The sequence below is a fragment of the Microtus oregoni genome, unplaced genomic scaffold (assembly GCF_018167655.1).
Source record: "Microtus oregoni isolate MIOR12 unplaced genomic scaffold, Mior012 000116F_ref0000321, whole genome shotgun sequence".
NCBI lineage: Eukaryota > Metazoa > Chordata > Mammalia > Rodentia > Cricetidae > Microtus > Microtus oregoni.
The window spans coordinates 32603-53988 of record NW_024544745.1 but is presented as its reverse complement, the minus strand read 5'-3'; the positions used below and the strand labels follow the sequence as shown (position 1 = coordinate 53988).

General features: G+C 41.6%; 1 protein-coding gene across 2 annotated transcripts in view; it reads right to left on the bottom strand.

Moving 5' to 3' along the window:
* The window catches only part of LOC121444027 (angiomotin), a 62290-nt gene that overhangs the window by 16342 nt on the left and 24562 nt on the right, over window positions 1-21386 (bottom strand). For both annotated transcript variants that reach the window (XM_041645755.1, XM_041645756.1), the window contains exons 4-8: window positions 20662-21112; window positions 16652-16796; window positions 16216-16308; window positions 11416-11561; window positions 794-943 (exon numbers count right to left, since the gene is read on the bottom strand). In XM_041645755.1, the coding sequence (XP_041501689.1) occupies window positions 794-943; window positions 11416-11561; window positions 16216-16308; window positions 16652-16796; window positions 20662-21112 (985 nt within the window). The remainder of the gene's footprint in view (window positions 1-793; window positions 944-11415; window positions 11562-16215; window positions 16309-16651; window positions 16797-20661; window positions 21113-21386) is intronic.

The window sequence follows — 21386 nt, the reverse complement described above, 5'->3', positions numbered from 1 at the left end:
CTGTAGGCCAGCTGGGATGACAGGAGACCTGGTCTCAAACTAAAACAAAACAGAAGATCTGCCCAAGATCCAAAACCATCCAAGGATCTAGGTATGTAGCTATCTCACTTCCTGTAGGGTCTCTTGTTCTGGTTCAAGTGAAAAGTCAAAGGTGTAAGATACTATGATGGATTTTGCTGGCAGACGAAGCTAAGGAAATAGGTAGCTTTGTGTATATCTTGGCAAAGCCTTCTAACACAGGGAGATGGTGAAAATGTAAAGATGAGAAAGCATTTAAATGCCATTAGTGTTTTTGCCAAACACCAAGTAAAATAAATAAACTAATTAATTAATTAACACCCAGGAATAATGGCATTTCTTTTCTTCCTTTCCTTAATCCCATACCTGGTAAGGAAGACTTGGGAATAAACAGAATTTATGAGCCTCAAGGAGTAAAGAAGTAAACCATATTTCCAGGGCTAAGGTACCTAACACAAGAATTCTAAGTCCCCTCCCCACACCCTGGAGTTACATAAGCAGTAACAATTGCTGGAGAGAAAAAAAAAAAGTAGTGATTAGCAGAGCAGCCAGAAAGTTGGGCAGGGATCTTTAGCGATTCAGCTGTAGTGAGTCATCACCCACACTGGAGCAAGCTTTCCAGCTGCACTGGAGTCACCTGTACTTCTGTAAGTAGCCCCTCGCCAGTATTTCTGTAAGTAACCCTAATAAACATCATGGTTCGGGAAGACAGACTGGGGCAGAATCATTCCACTGATCTATCATCTCGGGCCATCCCCAGGAAGTCGCATGGTACCTGCTGGATTCTCAGGGATTCCAGTTCCCTCTCCAAACGGGTCCGGAGTCGGTGCTCCAGCTGCTCGCGTTTCTCACAGGCTGCCTGGAGCTGCACTAGGGCCTGCTGCATCTTCTCCACCTTATCGACGTACACTTGCTTCTTTTTCAGCTGGAAATGCAGGGTGGCAGATTTGCAAATGGAAAGAAAAGATGGCAACGGAGTCAGTTACGGAACCCCCAAATCCAGCCTTTTTCTGGAATTTCAAAAGAACAAACCATGAGATGAACCCTTGGAATACGCAGCTGGTTGCCATGTATATCTTGTACAAATAATGGGAAGGAAGAGAGGAGCCTCTCTTGAACCCTTCCTCCTTCCAAAAAAGGCTTGTCTTCCCCAAGGCTATGCCCCTCAAAGCAATACCTTAGACATCAAAATCGTCAGTTCCCCACTTCTGGTTGCCCTCACCTTTGCTCTTTACTATAAATGAGGCTGTCTGAGGCAAAGTATGTTTCATTTTAGTTCTCAAACTTAATAAATGCTAAAAGGGTGGGAGGAGAAAAAAGAACAATGTTCAGTTTTTCCTAGTAAAGAAGCCTACCTTTTTGTCTTTACATTGCTTATTTGTGGGGGGGGGGATGGAGAGAGGGAGAGATTGAGAGGAGAGACACATGCTCATGCATATATATATGGCCACATGCCCACATGCCTCAGTGGGTACATAGAAGTCAGGAGACAACTTGTGAGCCTAGATTTTCTCTCTCCTTCCACCATTTGGTTTCCAGGTATCAAACTGAGGTTGTCAGGTCTGGTGGCAATCCCTTTACCTACTGAGACTTTTCACCAGCCCATAGCCCTTTAAAATACTGTCTCCTTTCTTATAATGGGGCTGTAGAAAGGGGCTACTAAAGATATAAAGAAGCCAGAAAAGACTTTCTGTAAAATAGCCCTAGTTATGATCCAAAATAACCCATTGGTTTGCTTGGAAAACTGCTGCTTCTCTAATTGTTTATGCCATGTGATGGTACAAATGCCTTTTGGTTTCAGGACCAGCAGTGTCTCACATATTTTTTAATTAAAAAACAACAAATGATTTGGGACTTATTTCCCATGTTGAGGTTGATTACTGTACACTTTTTACTTTTATTCTGGAACCAAGGATCCCTAAATACTCAAACGAATCAACCTATATCTCAGTGAATGATTGAGTAAATCATGATTCTCCAGATTTGCAAGTCTAATATACCAAAGAAAAAGTTGAGATAACTGGAAATAAGAATGTGAGTTCTCTGTGCCCGTTTAACTTGCAATTCAAATCCTGGCTCGGCAGCAACGAGGGAGGAAGTGATTAGAGAGCCTTAAATGAGATAGTCATACTATCTCATCCAAGAGAACTGGGAAATGGGCAGGCAGTCTTAGCAGTTTGCTTGCAAAAGAACAGACTCTGCTTCTCACAACACCTGTCCAGCATCAGCCAATCTTAGGAGACCAACTTGTAGCCTCTTTCTAAAATAGAAATCCTCCCAAGTGAGGGACAGCTGCCATTACCATTCCCTTCGAGGATAATCTTCACCCCTAAGATTAAGAGTTAAAGTATTATTGCTAACCTGTACTAAAACACTAAATCCAGTCATTTGACTGTGGGTAATTCCTAAGCCTCGAGTGACTTCAGTGGGTAGCTGCAATATAACAAGTTGCTCATTGTACCAACATTGTCCACATGGCTTTGATGAAGCCAACAGGACCCATCAGACTTCTCAGTGCCGAAACCAGTTATCTCCTTCATGGCAATGAGTCTCCATCACAATTCTGCTCTGCTGGGGAAACAATATTTGTTTCAAATTGTCCTCTTTCCGTGTTTGAATTCCTGAGCTTTTTCCGTGGGGCAGGAAACCCATCTTCTATCTTCCTGACTCCAGACCTATGCATCTCCTTTGGCCATCAGAAGGCAAAACTTGGTAAACTGTTTCAGTGTTTTATTGACATTTCCTTCCAAGACAGGCCTCATTCAATCTAGCACTGCATGCAATCCAACAGACGCAGATTTAAGTCTAGATGTTTTGCTATTTAAGATCATTTCCTAGGATATAAAATAAACAAAGAAGTCATCATATCCTGCCTCTCAATATGCTTAAACGTTCCTTTTTGGACTAGCATGAGCAAGACATTTGGGGCAGGGAAGCCTCTGCCTTGCTATTTGCTAGGCATTCGGTACTGAAGGGGGGGGGGATCGTTCTTTATCCTTCACCTTTGGGGTTCCATAATGTTCCTGAGCTATTTAGAGTTGAATGCATTATTTGTGAATCATGCTGAAAATCCTAAGGGAGCAGTTCTATGCTAATGTAGAGAATGTGAACTATAATTACGAAGGCTTACAGCAGTTATACTTAAAGGCAATTAAACATAGACAGCATGCCGTTCTTGCCTTGATAGTGAAATACAGCAATGTGAGCTCTGAAAAACTGAAAAGCAAGCAACCCAGCATCACGCCAATCTCCCTATGCCCTGCCTTTCTCAAAAAGGAAAAGTAAATATCCTATGAAAAGCACTCCCAGAAAGAGGAGTCACTAAGCCAACCCCCTGAATGAGAAAACCAGCATGGGATGAGGATGTTCTCTGAGTTTAGTGAAAACAGGCATATAGTTTAGACCAATTCTGCAGAGCAAGTTAAGAAAAATAAAGACCATTATTGCTGTCATACCTCTCTTTCTCCCTGTCAAGGGAAGATTATACCAAACACCATAAACACCACAAGCACCTGGGAAGCACTTAACCTCTAGGTATGTCACAATGGAAAGTGACAATTCTTGAATGCTGCCCATGCAGGGCTTTATTAATGTAATTTACTAACTCAGCCATCTTCTAAGTTACATACTCCACATTTTGTAGCTCATCTCTAAGTACCACAATCCATGCGCTTTACCTTCATTACTATCCTAGCTTTTATTTATCTTACTCTTACCTTCATCATAGTGACGTCGCTTGTCTGCTCTGCCTCTCTCTTACAGTTATCTATGCTGTTAAGCTCCTCAATTATTAGATTACTAATTGCAACAGTAGACCCCCCCCAATTTTATCTTTCAAGGCCATTGGAAATATTGCTGCTTATTTCTTATGTAAAGAACATACAGGTAGTAGCAATCTAATGTCCTAAGTTCTCATAATGCCTGAGCCCCTATCCTAGCATTCTCATTTAAGATCTCTGCAACTTAAGGAAAAGGTGCTTAAATCTCTCTGACCTTTAGTTTTGATTTCTCCCAAGCCTTTATTAGTCATTAGTCAATAATATAGATACAGCAATAATGTAGCCTGTTCCTTTATCAGGATCAAATGAGATAACACGGAAAGTGCTTGGAAGAGCATCTGCTATAAAACGTCCTTGGTGTTTTGTTTTGTTTTCCTTCTTTAGGGAAAAAAGTCATTACCAAGTCAGACAGGTTCTAATGGTCTCAGTTGTGAATGTTCATCACAAAAACCTTAATGTGCTTTTCATTGTCTTGGTGACCGACCCAGAGGATAACATCATTTAATAAAAAATAATCAGATAAACACTAGGCTTCAAATAGTTTATGCAAAGAAAGAACTAAGTGTAAATGTATAGAGCAAAACTGTTTATTGAAGATACAATTAGAAGGAATCATTGAGTATCTACAATAACAATATTTTCTTGAAAATGCTATTGTTTGCGGGGAGAGGGCTTCTATTTTATGACAAAGAAATACGTTGCTTCTAACAAAGACCCTTAAATGAAGAAACAAAAGACCTTGTCTCCTCTTTCTTCACATCCCATTTCCTATCATATATACACATGAAAACCTCTACTTGACAGCACAGTGAAAGATAAAGGAACACAGAGGCAATGAGGAGACTTCAGTTCTAGTCCTCAGTAGGCTAAGAATGACAACTTCCCCATTCTCTGCCTCAGAGTCTCGGTTTGTTAGCAAACAAATGCAGAGGGGAAGTTCAGGAACCAGCAAAGCAAAATGGCCACTACTATGCCAGGCCACAAAGTGTTGACAGCTGCCTTCCAGCCATTATGACTGAGTATAAACAGTTGCAACCATCCCTACAATGTCCTCAAAAAATCAAAACTATTTACTGTTTAGTGCCAGCATGGTATTTTAGAGACAAAAACAAAACAAAAAAATAAAAATCAAAACTCATCAATCTCTCAAGGTTCTCAAAACTTCAAACTGTATTCCAGAGTTCTAATGTTTTGTGGAGACACTTAGGGGGTCACTCCTCTGGATTGGTTGAATTGCCTATCTCCTCTATGGTATATGTGTGTTTTAGAACTGGCCTGGGCCTGAAAAAGCCTGGGATAAAACCGGACTCGCTGAACATAGCAGACAATGAGGACTACTGAGAACTCAAGAACAATGGCAATGGGTTTCTGATCCTACTGCACATACTGGCTTTGTAGGAGCCTAGGCAGTTTGGATGCTCACCTTACTAGAACTGGATGGAGGTGGGGGTTCCTTGGACTTTCCACAGGGCAAGGAACCCTGATTGCTCTTCGGGCTGAGGAGGGAGGGGGACTTGATTGGGGGAGGGGGAAGGAAATGGGAGGCGGTGGCGGGGAAGAGACAGAAATCTTTAATAAATAAATAAATTAAAAAAATAAAAAAAGAATTCTATACAAAACAGAGCTCTGTCTGTCTGTATTCATCTCTTCTTATTTCTGATGTTTCTCTGAGAGAAATGGCTGTCCACCTCACACCACTCATTTGTTTGTCTGAGACAAGAGTTTTTCTAAACTGCCCAAGCTGACCTCAAACTTAAGATCCTCCTGCCAGAATGCTAGGATCATATGTATACCCTACTACACCTACCATGACATCTATCTTTCTATAAAACAGATACATCATTGTTACATAACAATACTTCTGCTTCTCATATACCCTTTGGTCTTTCACCCCAAACTGTTTCACTGCTTAGGAATTCCTTCTCCCACAAAGTTATAAGAAGTTAAAAATAAAAAACCACTAAACTAGACAGATAATGGATTTATGATGATCTCTACAGGTCTTTAAACTCCATAGTTCATAAACCTAGGAGTTCACTTTTCAGATTCAACAATGAGCCATATCTAAGAGTGTTAAATAAAATAAGGTCTTAAATAGGGCCCTAGAATATTGTCTAGTCATAACTATTGGGGATAAGAACTAAAAACATGCTGTGTGTGTGTGTGTGTGTGTGTGTGTGTGTGTGTGTGTTTATGGTGGATCACAAAAAATGTACACTTCTCATAGAATCCTAGATGATTTATTTTTGATGTCTTCAGTGTTCAAGGAAATGATGAGTTTCCAAATCCACAAGAGTGGCTCGGGTCTTCATGTGGAAAATGAGTTTTCAAAACCACAGATTAGTCATTCTGAGTTTCTAATCAAGCCCTGTACCCATGAGTTCCCAGAAGAAGCCAAGTAAATCCATCATTTCAACCTAAATCCCTCTGGTTATCCAGTGAATAGAAGAAATCATTCCATCCATTTAAGTTTTCTTAGTAAGCACTAGTTCCCAAAACTTGTCAAAGATATTTCCCTTCCTTTACTTTCCTCTAGCCCATATTCTCTCAGTTTGTCTCCTTAACCCATTATTTCCCCCTGCCTTCATCTTTGGTCCACCTTTTCCTCAGCCCATCCATTTTTGTCTCTCTATGAATGCTTCTTAACTATTTATTTGTTTGGCTAAGTCACCATAAGGATATCAAGTCATCCCTATTCAGGATACATTTTCAAAGGAGAATCTTATCCAAGTATCATGATGCAGGCCTACCTGTAATCCCTACACTTCAAAGACTGAGGATAGAGGAACAAGTGTTCAAGACCAACCTTGACTATATGAGTCAGTCAGTCTCTCTCTCTCTCTCTTCCTCTCTCTCCCCCCTCTACCACTCTCTTTCACACACACACACACACACACACACACACACACACACACACAAAGGGAATCATTAAAAATTATAAGAAATAGGAGAAAGAACAGCAGAAAAGTACTTTGATAACAAACAAGGCAAATCCTCTTGAGCTAAATCAATCATCTTTTCCAATGCACTTCTGTAAGAATTTGAACCCATTCCCAAGAATTTGGCAGATCCCATAACCTCTTCTGACTCAGGAAAATATGATCCCTACAAATGAATACCACGTGACGGCATCACTTCCCTCCTTCCAACAACTGTGGGTGTCTTTCAAACTGATTTTTTAAAGATAGCTATATACAAAATTAGATTTAGAGCACCCCAAGCTAATCACTTGCCTCAGGCCTTCACAGGGAAGTTTTTTAATCCATCGTTTTCTCATTGCTTTACAGGAAGACAAGAAGCAGGCCTAGTGGAGCTGGCGATTTCCCTAGATTTCTCTCTAACTGTCCTGCCTTATCTGTGTTTCAATATTATCATCAAGGCTCCCAGAGAATAGAAAATATATCTTTTGTTGTTATTTATTTTCTTTTTCTCTTGTTACTCGGGTTCAAACCCAGGCCATGTGCATGCCAGGCATGTGCTCCACTATTGAGCCACATTAACAGCTATGTGTAGAGTGAACAAATTATTATACTAGCGGAGAACACTGACACAGGCACGCACTTATCTTCTCAAGGACACTGAGGCTGATGCAGAACTAAATTAAGTGCCTTGAATATATCTAATCTGTCTCTTGCCTTCTATTGCCTACAAAACAGTATTTTGTAAGTGTCATATGGGCAGTATATTTTCTCGATTCTTCTCCTTCATATAATGAGCTTTTATGTTGCCTCATGAGCTTTCAGGAGTTTTAGCTTGATCTGATTTAGTTTTACCCGGTTACCCTGCTCTAAGTCAGGATTCACATTGAAGCAATTTGGTAACACTAGCCTGGTATTAGCAAGCTGCCTCTGTCCTTTGCCAAAACGTCTGTGGTCCGCTGGTAGATATTAAAAGACTTAAAGAGTAGAACACCGCCTCTGGAAACTTGCTGCCTTGGGAATAAAGCAACTTCCAAGGCTTCTACCTTGGGAATTTAAAAATCCATATAGTCATGAAGGAATGAGTGAAAGACAAACTACAAGAGGTCACCCCGTTTCGATTTGGTATGTGGTCAAAGTGTCTTCTTTTTGAACATGCTGGATAAGGCAACCAACACCCACTACAAAGAGACTGCACTGTCATAGGCATAAAATCTTCATCCTTCGATGAAATGTTTTTCAAATAATTTGATAGTCCAATATCAGAGCACTCTGGGAAATGCCTGGGTGCATATGTATTTTATCATATTAACCATAAGTGTACACATAGTTTACCGTCATAGACTTCACTCAAATGTATAACATCTTAACTATTATATAAGCTTAAACTTCATCAACAGAGTCCAGCTGGTTAAAAATATTGGAGAGTGTTAAACATATCAATGTTTGTACACAAGACATCTTCCTTTACTACTGGAAAGGAGGAATCTGGTGTATTATGTGGTAGAGAGATGATATAGCATAACTTATCTTTAGAACAAAACAAAACAAAAAGCCAAATAAATTTAGTAGTAAGGGACATAGAAAGATTGACAAGTGATAGCCCTTAGGAAGAATGCTGGTGGCAGTGGAATAAAACATTTGAGAAGTGCCTGAGAATGGGCTATCTTAACAAGAGCGCAAGTCTAAATCATCACCAGCCACTCTAATGCCGAACAGGTTAACAATTTAGCCCCTTCTTCCTCAATCTCCATAGTGTTGATTATAGCCCCAAATTCAGTTCCCTGGCTCTCCCCCAGTCCTCCCTCTCACCTGCTGTTTTATGTGTTTCTGTACCCTGTTCCCACTATGTGTACCCTCGGCATCTTCTCAATCTGAGTTTGCCAAGTCCATTTTTCCCACCCTCCCTGGAACAATCACCCAAGCCACTGCTTCAACTCTGTATTCTCCTAATGTAGCAGCTGGCCAGGAACCCAGGCTGCCTTGAGTCTTGTGAGAAGACATGCCAGACATCCATGGAAACTCCTCAGTGAGGTTAAAATTAGAGAGGATGGGGAAGCTCTCTGTGAATGTGAGACTATTGTGGTTGCTTTAGGACACAGAGCTCTTTTGACACATTTAATCACATGTGTCCCAAAAGATAACGGTAAGGAGGTCAGAAATGCATCATTTACCTCATCTGGCTGTTGGCTACCCAGGCTGTAGACTGATTTTAAGGTCTGTATCACCATGACTTGCCAGGGTAACAGATGTATTCATGCCTGTCCTAGCAGAATAGCTCTGTAGATGTCACAAGAGCATTGTTCACAGAGGAGCATGCTCACATCTGCATTGAGCTTGGAAGAAATCGAAAGTTAGGGCTTTAGGAAACCAGTTCTTGCCTGAGGTGGCCCTCCTGTGGAATGCTTTCAAGATTGGCTGCAGAAGCCTACAGGCAGGAGGCACAGAGGATTAGAAAAATGAGGTGAATGTCACGGAATGTACCTACATGCGGGCTTTCAAGAGGCGAAGGCATAAAAGAACCCAAGGGTCCTTGACTCGATACACTTATTTTCCCTGCCATCTTGGTGCAATGCAAACTAGTTACCTGAGAGTCCCTGAACTTGAAAAGCTGGGAAAAGCCTCCCCTCACCAAAAGGCCCGTTTGGAGAATGCTCTCAGAAAGCTGATTTGCAAAAACAGGCAAGAGAACTTTGCCCTGGAAAAACTCCATATTTTTGAGCAGTAAGGAAAGTTCATAAGGCCCGACCTGAGCCATTCAATGTGAGGTTACACAGAACACAGGCAGGTCTTACAGTGTCTCTCTCTTAAGCCATATCCATCAAGCATAACAAAACCTTATCTACTCATGAATCAATCTCAGTCTCCCTCATTCTCACTTTGTATCTGGAGATAGATTCTCACTGTGTATTTCCGTCTGTCCTGGAACTCACTATATAGACCAAGCTGCCATTGGACTCCCCAAAATCCACCTACCTCTGCCTCCTAACTGCTGGGTTCACAGGCATGTGTCACCACACCCAGCACAAAAGGCATTCATAAGACAGACACAGTCATTGATTCTGTGAAGGTATTACACTAAATACCCCATATCAAACTGTGAGAGAGTTAGTGAATTCTAAGATTCCATACTGAGCAGTTTTAATCCTGAATAAGCAAGGCTTTCTGGGGAATCAGGCATATCAAGGCAGTATGACAAGGCTTTGAGGCGCTGTCGTTTTCCATAATGTAAAAGTATGTTTCTAAGACAGAAGACTGAAGAAAAACACATGTTGATTTTCTACAACTTAAAGTTAACATTTCGGGCAAGTCAGACTAAAGGATATCATGGATTACATGGTCTGATCTCCTAGTAAACTTAACCCACAACCTAACTCCAACCAGTCTTTAATGCTCAATGAGAACAGCAGGGGAAATCTGTGCATCTGGAGATCTCCAGCAACTAGGGCCATTTTTAGTGAGGGGCAGGAAGCAGGGGACTAAGGAAGGCAGGGAAGACATACAAGAGCCACAATGCCATTTAGTTGCTAAAACTACAATTTTATTTTGTTTTGGCTTCATAAGGCTTTCAAATTGTAAGAAAATAAGGGCTATTACTATTGTTTTCAGAAAATGTTTCACTATGTAACTTAAGCTGGCCTTAAATTTGCTATCTTGCCCAAGTGGCTTCCTACTAGAAATCCAAGAAAGTTATTGTTTCTCTTAAAACAATTCAAATTTCAAGATAGAATTGAAGAAGATTTTAATTTCTTAGTCAATTTACACTTCATTATCACATCTTTGCTGGAATATACTCATTCCCAAAAGTTCAGTATTGTTAACTGTACTGTAGCACAATCACAACCAGCATTCAGGATTAATTCATTAATGGCAGTACAGCAGCAAAGTTTCCTCTTTTTCACAAGAACAGTTTAGTGTGGCAATAGAGAAACTTCTCCATGGAGACTAGTCAAATACATCTTTAAATCACATTTTTAATAGTTCAGGGACCCTTGTGTTTGTTAAGAGATGGTTCCATACACTCACACAAAGAGCTGGCAAATTCAGCCATACCACGTAATAATATTCTTTAAAACTAATCTCTAAGCCACAGTCAAGATCTTTACCGATGCATTCTCCTGACAGAAACTGTAACCTCTCCATGGGTCTTACTTTGTTGTCAGACCTCTGAAGCCAGCTTCCATCTCCAAACCATACTGTCAAATTCAATAGCAAAAGATGTGGCCATCAAGATGCATTTCGGACCTAAGACAAGGGACAGGTTTGACTTCCTATTGGGTGTGGGGAGAATAGGACCATTTCAGTTTCAAGATCATTGGAGGACTTCAAAATACCTGGAGTTATTCTATAGATATTTGTAAACAAGGCTTTAAAGTTCAGTAAAAAAAGAAGCTTAAGGTAGGGCTAGGTATTAGGGAAAACTTAGGGTATGAAAACCATTTAGTAAATGAATTGCAGAATGAAAATTGCCTCCTTTGATTATAATAATTTTATATTATAGAAGAAATGAAAGGAACCTGTAGAGAAGAAAAATGACATCAAAATCAACCCATTTGTGTGGGCACAGTTATAACCAGGAGCCAAAGATGGCCCTCTCTCTGTGGGAAGACTGTGTAAGCTGCATATTCAAAAGGATGAGAAGGCCAGGAGCTCCCCAGACCTCCTACTCTCAGGCTCATGTGCTACCTGAGGACACCTACCTCTTCTTCCAGCTTCACCACCTTCGCCTGGGCATTGCTCAATGCCTGGTCTCGGATTTCAATGTGTCGCCTTTGGTCTTCATTGGTAGAGCGAGCAGTAGCCAGCTCTGCTTCAAGCTTCTCTTTCTCCCGCTGGCTTTCTTTATCTGTGAGGACATGAAATATCAATATTGTCTTCCTGAAACTGGGTCAAAGCCTTAAGTGAGCAAAACTAATATGTCATATATATTAACTACTTGACAGTGTGCACTCTTCTAGAACATGGCTAAAAGAATCAAAATTTATAACATTTAGATTTTATCACTGGATCAACCACTAACTTGTTGGATAAATAAGAAGTAATGGATAAGGAGATATAAAACGTCCTAAAAAAGAATTAAGCACTACACAAAGATGAACACACATGTATACATACATACACATACAACACAGAGTAAGTTTATTTCCTTGGTTTTGTGTTTGGAAAATGTTTGGCAAAAGAGCAACTAAGCTGAACAAAATTTCCCCCACTATCTCTTTATTCCAACGTACCAAATACTCTAAATATGTTATTTCATAAAACAGAAGCAACCTCAAATCCTACTCCTTATGCAAGAACCTTTTCTCAGATCAAGACCATTAGAAAACGTGTCCTCTCTAGTGAAAGCCCGATCCAGCACCATGGCCAACCTAACTCACTGCATTTCAGTATCTACCAAGCCCGGAGTTTTTATAAAGGAAATAAGGTAAAACTGGAAGCCATCTTATATTCTTTCCTACCCTTTCTTTTGCAGGACAGATTGGGTATGGAGGGATTGTGGGAAAGAACAGGGCAGAGTATAAGGGAAAATTAATTTAGAAATATAGGCATCAATTTCATCTAAGCAAATGATTAGAGCTTTTACAGTAATAAAATATGTTTGTGTGTGTACAGTGTATTTTGCATATATGTGAACACACATGCATGCACACATGCACACAATCATATTTGGGGATGTAAATCTATGTATAATGTGTAGCCATGTATCTGTACATATGTGTATCTGTGTGTATATGTATATTTGCATTGATAAATTCTATGTCATTAGAATGGAAGAGTCACTAATTACTGATTGCATTCAGAAGCAGAGTAACGCACATAAAGATGAAAGCACTGAGAAGTCTCTGTCAAGCAGGGCAAATCAAAGATACTAGAAATGAAGAGGAGAAAGGCACGGAAATAGAGAAAATGGAATCCAAAGAGCATTCAATCCCTTATCTTTGTTCAGATAAAATTGAACAACTGAAATCTATAGCAAAATGTGTACTAGGAGATGATATAGCAAAACGATGTGGTATTTATCTCAGCCATGCAAGGGTGGTTCCATAAATACCACAGCTCTTGGGCCTAAATCTATAATAAGCCATTTAAACAGGACCTTGATTCTAACTTCTACCCTGTCTTAACCTTCCTGACTTCAACATGAAAAGCAGTTAGGCCAACTACCAACCATATTTTAAATTCTTTTTATTCTAAAATAGAATAATAGAAAATTGTGACTCCATTCTAACAGAGATTTAAAAAGCTGAATTAAAAAGAAAAGATTGAAGAGAGATCTATAGAGAGCTCTCACAGAAGTGAAATTCACAGGGCAAGCTTCTGTCCTCAAAGTAGGAGGTAGGTGGACAGAGAATCACAATTTACCGAATTAGAATTCCATGGGCAAAGACCATGGAAACCATGGGAGCTGGTTAGGAAACCCTGCATGACAACTGAGGAATCGCTAGCAGCTCAGTATGTACAAATGTGAGAGCTAATTCCTGGGAGAGGCGCTCATACTGAAACACCCACATTTTTGGAAGTTTTTTGCCACCAGGTGTTCATCCAGGGTTCTCCCAGGAGGCCAGAAAAATATGTTATCAGCAGTAGGAGGGGAAAGAACCCATCCTGAAACAGACCAGACATTTTGTTTTTCTCAACAAGACATGCCCTGAGGAGAAACTTTAACCAAAAGCTAACTTGCAGAAATACTTTGGATACTAAGCAGTCTGGAGGAACGATGACAAGGTCCATTTAAACATGTTCCAGGCCTCAGAAAAATAAACACCTGACTCTAGGCCCCTCTGATGGCACTGCAGTAAATACGGGTGGGGACCGAGCCACATTGATAAGGTTTACAATCCAAAAGCACAGACTCAAAATAAAAACCAAAAACCTAATCAAAGTGCTAGAAATCATTTCACTTGTTGAACAGCCCATGCCACATCGGAAAGGAGTCTTCTGCTCAGAACAATACAAGGCAAGTATTGTTCAAAGACTTGACTACTGCAGTCCTTCTTAGCCACCATGTAATTTCTGCTACTGAACAGCATAATCAAAATAGCAGTACTCTTTTTAAACTAAAGGACAAAATGCACACAGTTTTCTAAAAGACACGGCCTGCATCAGGAGCAGACCCAGGTAAGTCAAGGATGTTGGAATGGTCAGATCATAACTTTGAAATTAATGCCTTTGATTAATAAGCTTTAAGTTTTTAATAAGAAAATGTAGACAGTATGCAAGGTCAGGAAAGTTATAGAAGTAGAAAGACGGACATTCTAAGAAAGGATAAAAACACTTTACGGATGAAAGTATAGGCAACACTGCTGTTTTCGTTAATCCATATTAGTTAAGGATCCAATGAGATAATATAACGTATTTAAATGAGAGAAACATGAAAAACACCAAGAAAGCCTACTAAAGAGAATAATAATCACCGTCACCATAATTGATGATGGAAAAGAATCACAGTTTCAAAAATGTCTTTTACTAAGATGTGAATGATTCTTTTATATTAGTTTTTACAATGTGAAGGCTAAGTCTCACCTGTAAGAATAGCAATTTTGTTTCTGAACTTGACACTAAAAGTATAGCTACAAGGGACCTTGCCATATACAGCTATGGCTCCTCATGTTTTGCCAGGTACTTCTGTTATCTAGGACAAACCTCATGCCAGAAACTCAAACAAATAGATTTGGACCTTATCTTCATGATGCCAGCGTGGTCTCATTTCCCACTGTGACATTATATACATCGATCTGAATAGATGTACCATGAAAAGCAATGAGCATTTGCTGAATGTTCACTACATATCAGGCATTGTGCTAGCTTAATCCTCAGAACAAGGATATGAGGTATTATTCTTCTCTTCTCTAGTTTGCATATGAGGAAACAGGACTTAGAGATCAAGCATGACTGCGTTGTAAGAGCTCCCACATCTGAAAATGTGGAATGGATTCCACACTTAAGCTCAACCTATTCAAAGTCTTTTCTACTGTACCCAACTGCCTTCTGGGTTAAACTGCTTCTGTCTCTCCGGTTGCGAGAGTATACTCCCAGGGAAGGCTGTTCAAAAGAGCTTCCTTCCTTCCTGCTACAGTTCCCACCTTGCAGGAAGGTTTGGATGCCCAAAGGCAAGAGAATTAAAGGGGTCAAAAGGCATGCTCTCTTCCCCACCTAGTTTTAGAACTGCTGAGAGTGCTTCACTCTGCTGTTAATGTAATTTGGTTTAGCAAATAACTATATTTTTTAAACCCACAGCAGAGCTCCGACAGCACCTGAAATAGCATTTCCTCACAGAGAAGAGTGTAAGCTAGCAGGTCCAGGGCAAGAATCCCTATGTTTTGTTTTACTCTGGGAGACTGCCACCATCTTCCTGCCACTGAACTAGCTTCCAGGGTAACTGTGACACCACAAAAGCAACTTCACAATTTCCCCTAGGTTCTGATGACACCAGAAAAACAGCATTCCTCACTCTTACACTACCGCCAAAGGACTGGGAGGCTCAGGGCAAAGAGGAAGAACAAAACTGTTCAGAAGCCAGAGCACAACAGAGTAACCCAGGCAGGGATGGGAATATTGGAAGTGAAGATCAAACAGACTTGTAAAAGCTAACTGGAAACTGCACAGAATGACATGAAAGGGTCACTGGGAGGCCCAGCAAAAATAAAAGAGTTTGACAAGTCCCCAACAAGCAGGATAGCAGTGGGAGCTGCACTGAGGGAGGCTGGGGCAGGGCAAAGCCAAACTTAGGCATCTGCAGAAACAAGGACAGTTCATCTGTTCTCAACCCAATTTATTCTCCCAGCGGACTCAATCTACTATGAAGTTTTTATTGTTGCTTTTATTATAGCAATTGGAAAGAATTAGGCATTGTCTTGCTGGGTGGAGTCCATTAGGGGCCGATAAAGAAGAGGATTAATTCATTGTTACAGTCCTAGGAGTATTTCCAGACAAAGGAAACCCTATTATGAGGAAAGTACAGCTCTGCCCAGCCCTGTACCCTCCAACTCTGCAAGCAGAACCATGAATTCAGGTCATAGCAGAGCAGAGGCCCGTCTTTCTCTGACTGTCTTCACAATCTCCCAGTGGGTAATAATATGATACAACAGTAAGCGTTTAATAGGGGTGCAGGCTGGGGATTCCAAACATTAACCATTGTCCTGCATGCCCATCCCATCTACCAGAGCCAGTATATGGAAGCACCTACAACGATCCCTTCAGCATGAATAAGGACGAGATTCCCTAAGGTCTTGTCTCAGCCATGACAATGGTGGGGACCCAAGTGGGCTTTTTCTGACTTAGTCCAGAGAGTAGTGTGACTGGAGGTTGTGGCAGCAGCCTTCCTGGTGTTTCATGAAGCAGCAGAAGAAAGACATTCATTCTCTCCCGGTTGTTTGGAGAAGGCTAAAGAGTCAGGCACCATTGTCATAAACTTTTCTTCTATCCACACCAGCAACATTTCCAGAGCAGTTACCGCCCATCCACACATTCATACCTGCCTGTAGCGTTTCCAGACTTACTTTTGGCAAAGAGCTGAGAGATGGTTTTCCTGGTGTCCTCTGAGCCTTCGTACTCCTTTTCTGCCAGCTGCTTGTTGGCAGTCTCTAGACGGTCTGCGGGATGTGCAGAAAATCAGCAGGGCCTTACACATACCCTTCCAAGTGCTTGGTGTTTGTCTTCTAAATACTGGCCTTTGGCAAAAGGCAGCATCTTTTTTTGACAATAAGGATGGGTGACACAGACCTGAGTTTGTAAATGTGAATCTCAAAACAGTAAAAGACCTAGTAAAGCAAGAGCCAATGTAGGGAATGCATGCTTTCAAGGGTCTTATGGGCATTATGGAGTGCAAAGCCAGCAAGGACAATGTAGTAAGTTCTAGGCCAGCCTAAACTATGTAGACCTTATCTCAAACAAACAAACAAACCAACTACCAAGTTACTCTCACTAGTCCCTTACCTCTCAGATCTCTGTTGAAGTCATGCATCCTTCGAATCTCACCCTCCAGCTTGTTCCTCATGGCTTTCTCCAGATTCTCTCTTTTAGAAGATGACTTCACCAAATTCTCATATGCCTCTGAGACCCGCTGAATTTCTGTCTCCACCTTAACATTAAAAAGAAAGATGGTGTTGCTGCTAAAAGTTTAATGGGAAAGACAGTTTAGAACCGTACATACAATACTTCAGTGGCATCTTTTTTCAGAATTTACATATGGCCAGGAAGCAAGTGTAACATATTTAAGAACTAGGTTTTCAAAAAAGACTGTGGGCTCAGTAAATGATTTGTCTGCTTCATAGGATTTCCATAGGACAAAGGTGTGCATGTGTGTGTGTATTTCTGTGGGGGTGGAGTCGGGGCTGGGCACTGTGATTTCTGCCTCATGGAAGGCAATAAGATAAAATAGACTTCACACGATTTTAATTTCTATTTTTTTCTGATTTTGAAAATATTAATAATACTGTATATTGTATAGCAATAACTTTCTTTTGAAGCCCTCAGAGCACTTCTGTGTGGTTCTCTCATTTTGCCCTGACATCTGCCCAGGCGATGTAACTTGACCCATGTTAGCAGAGAGAGTAGTTAAATCACCTTTACCAAGAACAAATCAGCAAATAGTCAGCCTCATGCAGTATAATTCAATTCAATTCCCTTTCACAACTAGCCAATCAGGATTCAGACAGTCAAGAAGACACAATTACGCTGTCAAGTGTGCAAATCTGAGCGAGAATGTCCACATTATCCTCTCCTCCACTACAATCAAGCCAGAAAACTTAGGGCCAGACACAGCCAGAAGGGAATAAGGAGCAATGCAAAAAAGAAAAGAAGTTATCCCTGGTTGGGGGAGGGGAGGAAAATAATTTCAGGGAGAGATGGCATTTGGAGTCAGATCCTGAAAGTGGGATTGGATTTCAATGGGCAGAGGTGAGGGGAAGGGTATTCTATTCTGAGTAAGCAAATGCATTCCCAGAGTGGCCAGGAGTCTCATTTGACTGGACACTGTGTGGTAGCCACAGGGAAGCTAGAGGGATATGGCTGTGAAGATAAGTGCAGTCAGGTCATAAAATGGTTTCAAATGTCAGGCATTTGGACTTTATCCCGCAGTCACCAGAGTCAGTTGGAAACTCGTACCGATTTTTAACTCGAATTCATAATTTGTGTGGTTTTATGACACTTCTCTGCAAGTCTTATAAAATGAGAAGAAAAGACCAACGCTCTTGTCCAGAATTAGCCAGAATCAGGAAGAAAAGACGAAATTAGACTCTAGAGTTTCTCTGCCACCAGTCCAGCTCCCGTGCACGTGTAACAACCGCAGAGATTATTTGCATATAATTTGTATAAGACAAATAAACCCCATGGCCTATTAAGCAATTTTCAAATTAAGGCTGACTCCTGTAACCACTCTGCATTTCGACTCAGCTTTCCACTCTTCCTAAACAAAGCTCACGTGCTTTGGGAGGGGGGTGATAAACAGGCGCCCCAATTGAGGGTGGAGGAGGAGCGGTTGGGCTACAATCAGTTCCAATTCCAGCTGCCCCCATCTTCAAAATCCTGCTGGAGACAGAAGTGCCTGCAAACAAATGAGGCTCACTGAAAAGAGCAGACTTGAAAGTGTTTTTCTCCTTGCAGATGGCACCAAGATAGCAGCACAGAAGGTGAAAACTGGCGAATGGCATTTAGAGACAAGATCTGCAGGGCCTGCGCCTGGTGAAGGCTTTTGCAGGAAATTCAAGTGCTGCAGAGGAGAAAATAAACATTTCCATTTGAAAGAGCAGGCTTGGTGTTGGTCTGCAAGAGGCAGCCAAGAGAAAGTGAGTGAGACTTCCTACTTGCTGCCCAGGGCCCAGAGAAGGCGGCACCTAGAAGACAGCCCCTATCTCCAAGTACACACATAGTCTGCCTGGGAAGAAGCTGTTGCTAATCCTTCTCCTTCCCCTTCCCCTTGTGGAGATACTGTCCTCTTACTAAGAGCAGTGCAACAAGGCCTTCACAGAAAGGCCAAGAAGGGCCGATCCAATGACTTGGTGTGGGTGGTAGAAGGCCTGGAAGACAGGGAGAGTGGTGGTGGATTTCAAGATTGGCTTGTTCTACTTTCTGTCCCCAGGAACCCCCAGTGCTCACTCGCTCACTCTCCTTCCTTCCTTCCTTCCTTCCTTGCTACCTTCCTTCCTTTTTTTCTTTCTTTCTTCCCCCTCTTTTTCCTTTCCCTCCTTCCTTCCTTCATTTCTTCTTTCCTTTTTAGCTCTACTATCTGGTGTATACCATATTTTTCCTTGCATTTTCTTCTCCCCTTTCTGTTCCTTTTTCTCTACCTCGGCATTGGCTAGAACTGGCTTCTCCAGACGCGCAAGCTATGATGATTGTGTTTTTCTGACATACGTCAGTACAAGGACCAAACAATAAAGAAAATTCCTATTTTGCTCTCTGCCCTAGTCATCTGACCCAGCTGCTAGTGTCACCAGGGATCCTTGACAAAGATGATCTGAGCTCAGGAACCAGTAATTATGTCATAGATAAGGCCAGGCCACCCAAATTAAAAGTTAGAGGAGGTCGAACCAGCTAAACAGGGTTTCTAGTCAATCGACAAAATTCATTTATAGCATTAGTGCAATGTGAGAGAGGGGAATTGTCAAACTGAGAAGAAAGAAAATATAAAATCAAGACAAAATAATAGCTCTCCATCTATCCCAATAGCCCTCAACCGGATCTGAGGAAACTGAGAAAGGGGGCATCTCTTCCACATAAAAACCACTTCACTATGGAAAAAAATAAGGCTGCTTCTCCTTTAGGTAAAAGATCTGCTGTTAGCACATTCTTAGTTTTGTACAGGTCCTGAAATTTCCATTCTTGTTGTCTCCTAGGGATAGAGCTGCTGAACAATACAAGGCTACCATCCTTCCCTCCCCACCTTTGGCCGCAACTTCCTGAACAGTCAGCAAGGAGATCATGTCACATGAACTCCTCAGGGTCAAAAGCTACAGAGGAGCCGAAGGCAGAACTCTATTCACTCTGCCACCCAGGCAAGAACTGAGGTTCGGTCCTCAAGGCCCTCAACTGCTGAATTCCCAGCTGCAGCAGAAGGTGGGGGTGAGGGAACAGGGAAGAACGGGAACTGGGGACACACACTCCTTTTTCTATTTCTTCTGCCTAGGGCTGTCACCTGTCACCCAGCTGTGGCGCTAAGCGCCTTTTGTGTGTCACCCTCAACACACACACACACCAGGGAAATAGAGCAGATGCCGAAGCGGATCTGTGCAGAAAGACCAAAGCAAATGTGGGGAGGAGGGCTAGTGTCAAAGAAGAATTTGGAAGAGAAGTCCCACAAGGAAGAGCACTGTCAGCTTTTTCCTGAGCCATACAAAATCTCAGCTGGTGGGATTTTTCTAGAAACTATGAACTATGGCTTTATACTTTTGACTCAAAATCATATGGGGAAAATATAATCAAGACAAAAAGCCTTTAAATGCTGGCAGGTTTTCCATGAGCACAGACCTTACTAATATTCTTTATGAAGAAGTATATCTGATGACTTTTTGAATAAAATAATGAACCAAGTCTTTCTTTAGGGTTATAGAGTCTGGGACATCTATAATATTTTTCTTTTAGTATAAAAGCCAAATGTTATCTCTCTTAAAGAAAAAGGGGGAACAAAAGATGGTAGCAAGTGTTTATATAATACAAGTACATGATAAGCATTGTGAAAATTTCATCATGAAGTCCATTGTTTTGTTCTTAATTTATGATAATAAAAAAAGTTAGTTATCCTAGACAGACAGACAAAGCTTTTACATAAAGTTTGAGCAACATCAGAGGAAGAATTTGAAAGATCTACCCACACGAGATGGTAAGCACACACAGAGGAAACCTTTTTATGATAAGTGCACACAGACAAAACCTTTATATAGGTATTTAACAGGTCCCCACCAGTACGATTCAAAGAAGCCGCTATTGACCCTCAAGGGGAGCCATACCTTCTGCAGTCTGGCCACCTTCTCATAGCATCCATCCAACTCCTGCCGCAAGTTCCGATTCTCGTCAGAGAGGATCTCAACCATCTGCTGGGCTCTCGAGACGATGGAGAAAGGGTCAGCTGGCAAGGGCTGATAAGAAGCAGACGGCTGAGCCCGAGGCATAGCTGAGTAGGCTTCTCCCGGCTGCTGCTGTGGTGCTGGAGGAGGCAAGGCGGGCTGGGAGAGACGGTAGTGGTCCCCCTGGTGACTCTGATTCGGAAGAAAGTGTTGCTGCTGCCTTGGCAGGTGTGTAGAGTGGTCGCCTTGGTTTGCGGCCAAAGCGTGTTGGGCAGAAGACAGTCTCGTAGATGGTGGAGACTGCAGCAACTGATTCCCGGTCGTCAAGGAAGATGTCGGGCTGTGAGGCTGAGAATTCCTTGCCGACAAAGACAGCGAGATGTCCTGCGTTGTCCTGAAAAACACAGAAGGCCAGCTCTGATAAAGTTCACTTCCAAGGCACAAGTAAATGACACAAAGGGATAGCCCCAAAATACAGGTAAAATGCATAGCAAGCAGAATTAGATCCCCGCCAAAGAACTCTAGCGTCCCATTCTTACCGAGACATCCTGTGGCTCTGTCCAACAGCTACTGCTCACTAGCTATGAAGCCTTTGGAGATGAAACCAGATAACCTCTGAGGTAAGTATGAAAATCTTAAGATGACTATCTCCACATTCATTCCTTAGT